Genomic DNA, 12,283 nt, shown 5'->3' with positions numbered 1-12,283 from the left:
CATTTATTTACTCTCAGAACTCTCAGCCCTGTAGGGAAAACGTAGTGTGGATTATCTGAGGTGAATAATATGGGATAAGAAGAGAGATGAAAAGTCAATATGAAAGCAAATATTGAAATTGATTAATGAATGAACCAGAAAAGGTTCCATATGCCTGTTTGAATCACCCAGTTCCTTGCTTAGTAGGTGCTTAGTGTTTATTGGGGGCATTTGACCAGCAATGGTGAAGTGTTCTGTTGCTGTATTTTAAATAATTATGGCTTAACTTGATGTTACAGTTATTTGGACCAGCTTGCCCAAAATAGGACTAGTGTTGAGTCTGACTTTCTGTGGCCACAGTAGGAAGGAATATAAGTGTTGAGTCTCTTCATCTCCCAAATTCTTTAAGCATGACCTAAGCCAGTCCTGTCCTGAGCTAGCAGTTCTCTGAGTTAGTCTGTTCTTGCTCTCTGCATAGCAACCTTAAGTTATCCATTATTGCCATCACATGCAGGTGATGCCATTCTTCCAAATTACTGGTAATTTGTTGTGGGGTATTTGAACCTGTTTTCAGGTGATTTGGATTGCTACCAGTGGTGTTTCCTCTAGTAAAATCCTGGCCTGGAGCAGGGATGTTGCATGAGTTTAACCTTGTTCCTAATACGCCTGTTCATTCAGTCATCCATTTGCCTTTGGCTGTGTTCCATATGATTTAATGGGCAGTGAGCACATTTAATTGATAATTAAAATGTAGAGGTACTGGGATTAGCCTGCGAGTGAGGAGGAGAGTGACGATAAGATGGCAAGGTGATGAGAACTGTTCAGACAAGTTTCTCAGCTCAGCCTCCTATAATTAAGAGAATAATAAAAAGACCCCATCTATTAGCGTCTCCTCTTAAATTGACATATAGTCCCTACCAAAGAGCCTCCACTTCTTTTTTCACTATTTCTTGTGTGGAGCTGATGGTAACAATAACCCAACAAAGGATAAGCATTATGTTGCAACTTAAAAATAATAAACTTACTTTGCTTTTATGTGAAACACCCAAGGAATGCATCAGGATGATGCAAAGAAAAGTGAGCGGAATGTACTGACATAAATATTGCTGCTGACATGGGATCTCCCTTTGGGATGACTAATGAATGATAAATGTTTTACATGTGCTCTTTCTCAAGAAGAGAAATGTGTGAGATTAGATAATGTATCCTTGCAGCTATCTCCCATGCACCCTGCTATCTGGAAAATGTCTGCTCTATCAGAAGAATTATTAATGACTTTTTGAATGTTTCAAATAACAGTTTTATCCCAAGTATGGAGAGCGGTCTGTATATTATTTGACCTCGCAGGATACTGAAGTGCCACCCTGCTGAACCTCAGCCTGTGTTTCTGGTCTTCTTCCACCGCTTGACTTTACATGCCAAACAGTTTTGTCCTGGTCCCCATCCTCTCCTCTTTCTCCTTCCTTCCTTCCTTCCTTCCTTCCTTCCTTCCTTCCTTCCTTCCTTCCTTCCTTCCTTCCTTCCTTCCTTCCCCATCCTCTCCTCTTTCTCCTTCCTTCCTTCCTTCCTTCCTTCCTTCCTTCCTTCCTTCCTTCCTTCCTTCCTTCCTTCCTTCCTTCCTTCCTTCCTTCCTTCTCCCCCCCCCCCCCCAGAATGCCCTTCCTTTCAGTCTGACTTGTAGCTCTCCCCGGAGGTTCAGCTCAGAGGGCGACACTTTCATTGAGTCTTGTCAGAAGTTTTCCCCTGAAATACTCTTTTCCCCTCTGGCTTTCGGTGCAATTTTTCTGTACCCCCTTTTTGGATTAATTGCTCCTGTGTTTTTATTTCTGTACAGATTTTCTCTCCCACATTGACGATAGAGTAGATTTTGCCACGAGTAGATTCCAGTGTCTGAGAAAGAATGCCATAACATGGTGAATAAAACATCAGTCCATGTGTTCCAACGGTGTCTAGGGAAGCAGACAGGAGTGTGGCCTCATTCGGCTGTAGCTCGGTACTGGCACTGAACACTTCGATGTGTCTGTGATTTAAGATGCGAGGAGTGACCGTTGCTTTTCATTTGTGGCTTCCCTAGCAAGTCCTTCATGTGACACATGAGGGCACTTTCACTAAACAGAGACAACTCATTTCTGTAATCATATAAATAACTCAAATGTTTTCATTTGCCTTTAATGTAGGTAAAGCATGCTAAAAAAATGACTGAACAGAATAAAACATTTTATTAAAAACAGAAGAGAAGTTGCTTTTGCCACTAGATTTCCATTTGTAGAGAAGCTGGAAGTCCTGGATCTTATTTCTGAGAAGCAATATGAATTTTCCATTCAGGCAGCTATATCTATATATAGCGTGTTCAAATATAGCACAGAAACCTTATGGGCCAAATTTTGTCTGCTGCTTCTTAAGGGAAACTCCCTGCAAAGATATTAAATAATGGGTTTAGATAATACAAAATGTTTCTATTCATCTGGGATTATCAGTGTGATCACGCAATTTAACACATCCCCTGGGGTATGTTTCCATTAAGTAATTTGAACAAATTGTCCTCAGATAATCTCCCAGATAGAGAAGGAGTATAACAAACCTTGTGATTATATTGAGATTCGGAGTCTAGTAGAAATATTTTGGTTTAGATGGTTGTGTTGGTTGTCAGAGCATACTGATGTGTTTTCTGCAAGATGAGACTATTTTAGAAATCATAGTCAATTGGCAGAGCTTGTTTAGGAATCATAATTAAATCAACCTCAAATTTACAAAGGACCACACAGGAAGGTTCTAACACTGTCCAGTTATTCTCACCTGGTGATTCTTTTGAATAAGTGTAGACTATACCAGGTGTGTTATTTAAATGGATTAGACACGGCATTAATTCAATACTTTGGATCAGTGAAATACTTTAGAGTGGATTTTCTGGGATAATGTCCCAGTTATTTTGGCCTGCCAACATTAGACTGTTAACTAAGTAGAATTCTTCCATTTTAAAATGTATTTGTACACTTAGGGATAGACACCCTTAAGTGTATATGAACATATGGACATGTATGTGTGAATGTGTGTGTATACTTATATTTAAATAGAAATTATCCTATGCTTTGGATACATTTCTTTCCTGATCATATTTTCCTCTAATATCAAGTAAAATAATGATATATAAATCTAGCTGGTATCATTCTATCTTTGTGACTGGCACAGTGCCTGATTTATAGTAGGTTTTCAAATGATTGATCGAAGCCATCAAGTTCTTTAATAATAAAAGAATGATATATCATTTGAGAGCAAATACTTTGAATATAGCTGGATATCTATTTGATGTTTAAGATCCATTACTTAATATCTTCTTGACCTGGAAATTACTTGACCACCCTAAATCTGAGGCAAATAATAGCCACTTAATAATCTTTGTCATGATGAAATGAAATATTGGCAAAAAAGTATTTTAACAATTTCTAACCCATAGGTGAGTTAATTAGTAAAATTTGTTATTCTCATAAATATATGTAAATCATACATTGAATTTTTATTTTAATGTAGATAACATGAAATGGAGGACTTGTTTGTTTAATTTTTACCTTTAGGCATATTTGCTATTTTAGAAAACATTGCAACTCTTTAGGGAAAAGAAATAAAAACTAGTTCTATCAACCAATTTTTAATTCAGCTTATCACAGGGCAGATATCCTATTTAGTGCTAGGAGGAATTCTCACTGGATTAGCACAGGAAGGTCCATTCCTGTTATTGTTCCATGTTCTGTGGAAGTTGTTAGGATGTTCTGCTTCACATAGGGCCTCAGGAACTCAAATTGATGGAGGCTCTGCCGTAATTCAGAACATGCAGCTTCTGCAGTTGCTTTAGTAGGAGGAAGGACAAGAGCCTACCGTGAATAAATGAGAAGAGACTGTACCACTTCCAGCTCATCTCAGAGCTGTCCTCCCTTGATAACCAATTGACCAGAACTATTATTGCAGCCTGATGGTGTGCTGGGGCCGTCTCACAAAAACACGTGGGGAGTTGGAATTCTCTTCTCTTCCCAACTGTGTTCAGTGGCATCCTATTGGGAGCTAGGAATCAGCCGTGATGGAAGTATTTACCCAATACAAATGAGAAAATATAAAAAAAAATTGGGGTTTACTATTTTTTTAGAGAGATATTTACCAATACCCCACTGATTGAACGTTCCTAACTGAAATATAGAATAGCAGCCGGGGAAGTGGCAAATATCTGTGATCAGAGCTACTAGAAAAAGGATCACAAGTTCAAGTCCAGCCTGAGCAACTCAGTGAGACCCTGTCTCAAAATAAAATTTTAAAGAGGGTTGGGGACATATCTATGAGACCCCTGGGTTCAATTCCCAATACTGAAAAGAAACATGTAGAATAACAGTTATGTTGGAGAACATTTTTTATTGTTTTCTATACCTAGCAGTTCAAGTTTGTCAAGAAATTGTTATCCTAAAATACTATGCGTAAACTTAGGTACTATAAAAAGAACATTGAACTCAGAATAATTGCCATTTAACTTGTTGTCTAAACTAAAGTAAGTAATAATTAGTTGGAGCCTGTTTTTCATGGTGTATATAAAATCATCTTTGGATGTAATAGCAGGATTAACTAAGGTATAAACATACTTAGCATAATACGTCTAGAATAATTCAATGAGTTCTTGATGAATCTGGCATTGGATGGTCTTAGGGGAATCTAAGGGGAACATTAACACCAGGCACTTGTCATTAACATTTGTTAAACCCTCAATTATTATGTGTCTATTGGATCATATTCTCTAGGTGATGAATGACACTATTACTGGCTGAAGGGGCTCTGAATATAGGCCAATATTTAATAAGGGAGTGTCCTTAAACTGGGGAGTTTCATCTGTGATAAAACTGGCCAGGAGGCCCGGAGCTGAGCCCTCAGAGGAGCCATCCGTTCCCCCTGGAGCTCTCCAAGGTACTTGCTCCATGGTGCTTCAGCCTGTCTTGCGTCTTCCTTCCTGGTAATCTCACTCCAGTCAGAAACCCCAGACTCGGGCCCATTCCGTTCCTTCTTTTACTACCTGGTAGGAAAAGATGACCTGTTTGTGATTTTAAGATGCCAGTGATATCCAGCATCAGCTCATCTCTGTCAGATCTGACTTGGCCTCACCTCTGCTTATTACTGCAGCAGCCTAGGTATTCCTGACTCAGATTTTTCCACAGCTTAATGAACATGAGGCTCCTCACTCAGAGCAGGAATGCACCCCATTATAAACCTCTTTAAGTGGTATGATTAAGTTGACAATTTGAAACAGCTCTAGGAATTTCTAGCTTGTGGAAACACTGTCCAGTATGTAGTATCTAGAAATTTTCCTCTTACAGTCTGAACCACAGGCTGCTCTTAAATTTCCCTCTGAGCTACAGACTAACAAGGTTAGGGTGGCTCACACAAGAGTGATGTTTGCAGGTATTCTGTTGACCAGCTATGCCTTCCGGAATAATATTCTAATTTTAATATAACAGATGGACACTACATGATACAAAAGTACCAAGTAGAAAAATATTAAAACAGTAATTTTGGCTTACTAATTTTATCACATATATGGAAAGTGATATTAGAATGGCTAAAACAATTTGAAAGGAAAGCAAGGGAGCAGAAGTACAGCTGGGTTGCCTCTGCTTGACTCACTTACAGAATTAGTTGAATTTTCTTTGCTGCCCAACACCTTCATCTCATTTAGTACCTGCTCCACTGCCGTATTTGTTTCTTTGAACAGATTATTTAACCTCTTTGATCTGTGCAATGAGAATAATAGTGGTACTCTCTCACAGGAGCTTGTGTGAGAATTAAGAATGGTAGTTCATGTAAGAGGCTTTAGTCTCAGAGTGCATTTTATTGATGTTAAAATTTCTTTCTCCTCCATCTATCATTTTACCACCATTTTACATTAAACTTTTTCCCCCTTTGCACTAATATTTTTAAAAGAGAGCTCAGATAAGAAATACCCTTAAAATAATAGCTTTAACAGCAAACTTTCGGCACTTTCTCACGAAGAAATTTAATATGACATTTAATATTCCTAAAATATTGTCCAAGTATTATTTTAATTCTTTTAAGAGAATTGTTTTAAGAATGACAAATGCACAGGTTTCTATGAGAGCCATTTTTAACTTAATTGGTCTAAATTTTTTTAACTTTATTTTTAAACAATAATTTTGTTTTATTCCCATTATCCTGGTTAGTCCTGAGTGGCCTATGATTGTGTTTAAAAATGGACTTACTTGGAAGTTTCTTTATTTACAAGCCCTTTTAAATTCTATTGCAGGCATTACTCTTTACAGTATAATAGAGAAAGATGAAATTAAGATGTTTTGTTAATTTATTACTTTTTATATTTTAACATTGCTCAGAGAATAATAAACTCGCCTTCTTATTTCCACATACTTTGTTATTTAGTGTAATATTTTAGGAATCAAATTATTTTATTTTATGATAATTATGTATAAATTGTAAGGGCCTCCATATTCATCAAATCTGCTTTATCTTAATGTCAGATTAGGAACAGAGGATAACATATTTTCAAACACTTGCATACTTTCTAGTTTTCTCACTCAGGTATTAAGCACCACTGTTGAAAGCAACCTTTGCCAGTTGACTAAGGCACAGAACACTTGGCAGCTGATTAGTACTTGATAGCAATCATTTGGCAAATCGTGTGTCATATTTACCCTCGGTAACCTCAACAGCTGTTTTATCATATGGGGCTTTCTGAGCAGCAGGGCAATTAAGAGTCATCTCAGATGTCGGTGAATCAATCTCTATCAGCTTACTGTAATAGCGAACTTTTATGAATGACTTTAAGGAAATCAATACTTGCAGTGTCTTCCATAAAACTCTGTTTTATTTGAAGAAGTTGAAATTTGACTTTGCAAGGTTTTGTATAACTGTATTCATAATCCCTAATTTCAAATTTGGTCATGATTTATAGTTTCCTTTTTTTTTTATTGTGTGAAATTCACAGCACATTTTCCTTTAGAAATAATGAAATAAATGGTGAGAAAGAGACCCCTCTACTGACCCATACAATCTTTTGTAATCTTTATGAAAATGAATCATAGTATCTAGCAGCATCATTTAGACTAAGAATAAGCAACACTTATGCTAAGAATATTGCATGATGTATTCATGATGATGTGTGTTTCTTTTCTCTGATCTTCATTTTCTTTCCCTTTGAGTTTTTGGAGACTGTGCTCAATGAGAAAGAAATATGGTAGCAACAGTGACAGATATCCTCATCTTCCTTCACCTCATTGTTAAATAAAAGGAACCACAGTAATTTAGGGAGTATTGTGTAGTTTGCAAGCCCTGGAGGTGGTCCTCTTTAATCTTGGTATGGTTTCTTCTGGCTGTTTCTCTTGCCTCCTCTCATTGCTCGATACCTGAGTATGTGTCTCCTCAGAGTTGAGATTGGGATCCATGTTTGGGGCCCTGGTGTTATCTTGAGAATGCTTTCCTCCTATGCTCACCTGTCTTCCACTTAAATGCTGGTATTGTGCAGTCATTTCATTGTGAGACAAAATCTAAGTGATGAATGTAAAAAAATAATAGCAAACTTCCATTACCAAGTATTAGGTGGTTTTTGAAATACAGATTCCTAGACTCCATTGAGCAGAGATTCTGATTTAGTAAATCTAGGCTGGAACACAGGAATCTGCATTTTTAATAAACAACTCAAGCGATTTGGTATAGGTGTAGGTATAGTTGTAGGAGATCCTCAGATCCTTCTTTGAGAGAAACTGAGTAGCAGCTAATGCTAATTTATTTTTGTAGACAATGTGATGAAGAGTTTGGAGCCTGACCTTTGGATTAAAACTCCATCTCTGCAGTTTGCAAACCTGTGAAGTTGGGGAAGCTATTTAACAATGTAACATCTCAGTTTTCTTATCTGTTCAGTAAGGAAACTGATGATATCGTCCTTAGGAATTTATAATGAGCATTAAATAAGCCAATGTATTTAAGATCTGAGGCATAGCAGAAGTGCCTAATAAACATTGGTATCATTATTTTATCCTGTGAACTTATTCCAGATTTTTTATTATTTTTGTACATATGAGTCGCTTGAGTGCAAGTTATGATTCAATATTTATAACCATTATCCCCTTTATGACGATTTAGCCTAACAGGCTAGTCTATATTTCTTCTGTGTATTTCTGTCACTGCATTTACTGCATTATCACCTTCTGACTTCTCCAGCTGTCTCCTTCAATAGTCACAAGCTCTGTGGGTTGAGGACTGTGTTCAACTCACATTTTCATTTCAGCACCAAGTATCTTTGCTAGAATGTTGCTAAGCTGAGGATGCTGCTGGATAAAATCTGGAAAATGGTCAGCTCCTGTTCTTCTCCTGATTCTCATCTTCCAGGGGCAAAGAAAAAGGAGCTGTTTTCCAGAATTGAACCTGGGTGATACTTGTGAGAGAAAATTGAGTCATTTTTTTCATAAGTATTTGCTGAGCATCTACTATGTGAAGAATGGAGAACAAAATGAAGGTCCATGCCTTTATGGAGATTTTGCAGATTTACTTCAAATTCATTAGCATTAAAATCTTATATCTTCTACCATTCGACATGCAATGTATTACTGAATTGTATTTTAGAGCAGATTTCCTGAGTAGTGTGCTGTAAAAATTGCACTTTAAAGTGTAGACTCACAGCTAAGTGTAGAGCACCTAGTTCAGAGACTCACTTATTGATCATGACACTGCAGTTTGCCACACTGGTTAGTGTTTATTGTGATGAGCATCCTGGATCAACTGCTTACTAGGTTTGTCATTAAACTTTTCAGATCTCTAGCAGTGGAAGGCACTCTGTTCGAATCACTGGCCTCAGTACTATTGATTTCCGAGCTGGCTTTTCCCGAAAACCCACCCTGGACTTCAAGAAAACAGTCAGCAGACCTGTGCAAGGTTTGTGTGTGCATACTGCTTAAACTGGTATAAGTGAAAATATCTCTCAATTGTCAGTGATTTTATAAATTTTTTAGTATTCAACAAAATTAAGAAAAAAAAAGTAAAGATGCATAGCATCTTTACTTAAAACACAATTGCTCTTTTGGTCTAGTTACTGTTTCTTAAGTCCCCAGAATCACCCAGGGAGGTTAAAAATTAAGATTCTTGGGCCCCACTCGAGTCTCCTGAGTTAGAGACACACATGTGGGGCCTAGGGACATGCATTTTAATGTACACCCCAATTACTTAATAAACTTTAAAGAACTACTAATGTAGATCTTGAAAGTTTTTCTTACTAAAAATCTATAAATTATCACATTGTCAAGATAAAATGCCTGAGGACTAGGGTTGTAGCTCAGTGGTAGGGTGCTTGCCTAGCATGTGTGAGGCACTGGGTTCAATTCTCAGCACTGGATATAAATAAATGAATAAAATAAAGGTCTGTCAACATCTGAAAAAAATATATATTTTTTAAAAAAGATAAAATGCCTGTGTGTAGCTGAAAAATCGAAGATAACATGTCTCAATATATGTTCAAAGATGGAAGTATCATTTTGTAGGGCTAAAGTTTATTCCTGCTCCTAGTTTATTCATACATTAAGATTCATAATTGTGTAGCTCCATCATACTGTAACCTTACGGTTTTTTTTCCTAGTCACTGTTCATTTTTTTTATTGCTGCAGTTTCCATAAGGATACAAAAATGTAAATCTTTAAAAATATTCATGTAACGAAACATCATGTAACACAATACTCATAATTTCAGTTTCGCTACCTATGGTTCAAATACTATAAAGATGATCACATTGGATCACATTGGATTTTCTAAGTTTCTGTGGTTGTGCACAAACCACCTTCTTTGTAGAAAAGTTTCTACAGCTGGTCTACACTTTGTAGGGCAGTCTGTGATACTCATCCTTATGGTACTTACATGTTATTTTAATGCAAATATATATTTAATATATGGCCTAAGTTGCGTGCTACTTGTAAATGTTAACAGAGTCTTCCTCTTGTAGGAATCCCTACCTATGTGCTGCTGAATACCTCAGGCATTTCAAGTCCAGCTAGAGTGGATCGTCTGGAACTTCTGAGTATCTCAGGAGTTTCTCTTAAGACTATTCCTGTTAAATATTACCCAGATCGAAAACCTTATGGCATATGGAATATTTCTGACTTCATACCACCAAATGAAGCTTTCTTTCTCAAAGTAATGGGCTATGATAAGGATGATTACCTCTTCCAGAGAGTGTCAAGTGTTTCCTTTTCTAGTATCGTCCCAGGTGAGTCGTCATTTTGTCCAATACCGGGATACAGATAGCTGAAGGGGATGATGTGGTAAAGAATGATCTAGAAAATAAAAAAGAATAGCCTTATATTACTACTGTGGCATTCAGTTGGTGGGCATTTATACTTAAATAACTTGGTTTTTCTTAACTGCTAAATAACACTTTCGGTGTTTCATGTTGTCTCGCTGATTGTAGAACTGAGAATTGTGATTACTTTAATTAACTTAAGAGCTTGAAGTAGGAAATTCTAGTATGCTCTTTCTCTACAAAGCTTGATAAAACTTTCTAAATTGGTTGAATGTTTATATTTGATTATCAGAAACATTCTGCTTCATGAACGTAAGTGCACTGTGAACAACTGGCGATCATTCTGCCTTAACTTGAATGGTTGGTTAGTTAATTACTAGTCAATTACATCTTCTATTAAATGGAGATGAGATCACAGATTTGGGTTTATGTGGAAGCATCAGGAAGCAGCAGATTACATGATTCAATGGAAATCATTAGTAAGGTGGTCAACTTTGAACAAATAAACGTAGTTATGTGAACAAATAAACATAGAAAAGTGATTTTGAGTGATTTAGATTAATTGGAATGCAGATGAGTTACTGGAAGAATTTGTGAAGTTTGTGAATGGAGTCACAGGAAGGTACCTAGTAGCATTGTGATTTTCTGTTCTTTTTTCTTTTTTTCTAGATGCTCCTAAAGTTACAATGCCCAAGAAAACCCCAGGATACTACCTGCAACCGGGCCAAATTCCCTGCTCTGTTGAAAGTTTTTTGCCCTTTACCTTGAGCTTTGTCAGAAATGGAATTACACTCGGAGTAGACCAGTATTTAAAGTGTGTAAATGTTTCTGTCAGTAATCGTTTATAGCGTTAAATATGTAAATGCGAATAGATGCTAGTATTAAGGTACTCTTTCCCTGGCACTTGTCACTTACCCGCTTCGTGGTGTTGGAATATAGCAGTGGACAAAACAGAAATGCAGGGAGACAGAAAACAGATGATAAATATAATATGATAACACGGTAAATGCTAGAGTACATTCAAGAGTTTATTCAGGCTTTATAGAATCTGAATTTTATATAATTTAAGTCCCATGTTAAGACAAAGAACAGAGAATTATGAACACAATGGTAGATATCAGACCTTGTGAAGGAGAGGCCCTGAAGCTTTAGCTTTATTGGCTTTGGGGTAGAAACATCTCCGATTCTGATTTAAAGTGTCATGATAAGTGAATCAGATGGGTGTTATGGCAAGAAGGTAGAACAGGGAAATTAGGAAGAGTAATGTGCAGGAGGCCAGGAGGCATGTTTGGGCCAAGTTGCCATTTTAAAACTGAGGGTAAGGGGATTTGAACAGGGACCTGAAGATGTGAGAGAGATGCTCAATCATGAACCACAGAAGAGAGTGCACATACCAGGAAAAGCAGGTTCCAGTGCACAGAGGCCAAGTGGACGGAGCCTGTGAGAAAGAAAGAAATGAGCCCCGTGTGGCTGGAGACCAGTGAGTCAGGAGAAGGGGAGAAGATAAGGTCAGGGAGGTCTGATGTGCAATGGAGGTGGGACGACATGGCGGACCAGAAGCATGTGTGCCTGCTGCACAGAACAATCAACAGGAGTGGGCTTAGACGTACTAACTTTTTCTTGCAAAACTGACTTTTAAAAACAAGTATAAGTATTCTAATGATGAAGATTAATAGACCATGAAAACTGGAGGAAAATGATTTCTGGAAAGCTTTGCCTTTTAACTCAACAATGAAACAGACTACAATTTGGGAAAAACTCTAGGAATTATTTTTATCAAACTTGTACAATGTAAATTCAATATTAGCAACTTCTATAAGCTGTTAAATATTTGAGTCTTAGCTTATTCATTCTCTTTATTGGGATTCATTTTTTTGTGGGGGATACTGGGGATTGGACTCAGGGGCACTTGATCACTAAACCACATTTTGGAATTCATTTTAAGCAAAGACTTACAGCAGGAATATCCATTGTAACTAGAAAGTTTTCCATTCATTAAAGATTGATCTGCTCTGTACA

At 37.1% G+C, this 12,283-nt stretch overlaps 1 protein-coding gene across 1 annotated transcript in view; it reads left to right on the top strand.

Annotated features, from left to right (window-relative positions):
- Positions 1-12,283, top strand: part of HMCN1 (hemicentin 1) — a 410,617-nt gene that overhangs the window by 159,666 nt on the left and 238,668 nt on the right. The window contains exons 7-9 of the mRNA XM_079108039.1: positions 8,790-8,910; positions 9,968-10,231; positions 10,934-11,078. Of these exons, the coding sequence (XP_078964165.1) occupies positions 8,790-8,910; positions 9,968-10,231; positions 10,934-11,078 (530 nt within the window). The remainder of the gene's footprint in view (positions 1-8,789; positions 8,911-9,967; positions 10,232-10,933; positions 11,079-12,283) is intronic.

This window comes from Sciurus vulgaris (genome assembly GCF_902686455.1).
Source record: "Sciurus vulgaris genome assembly, chromosome: 12".
NCBI classification, from domain to species: domain Eukaryota; kingdom Metazoa; phylum Chordata; class Mammalia; order Rodentia; family Sciuridae; genus Sciurus; species Sciurus vulgaris.
The sequence above is the reverse complement of the archived record's forward strand: the minus strand, read 5'-3'. Positions and strand labels throughout refer to the sequence as shown.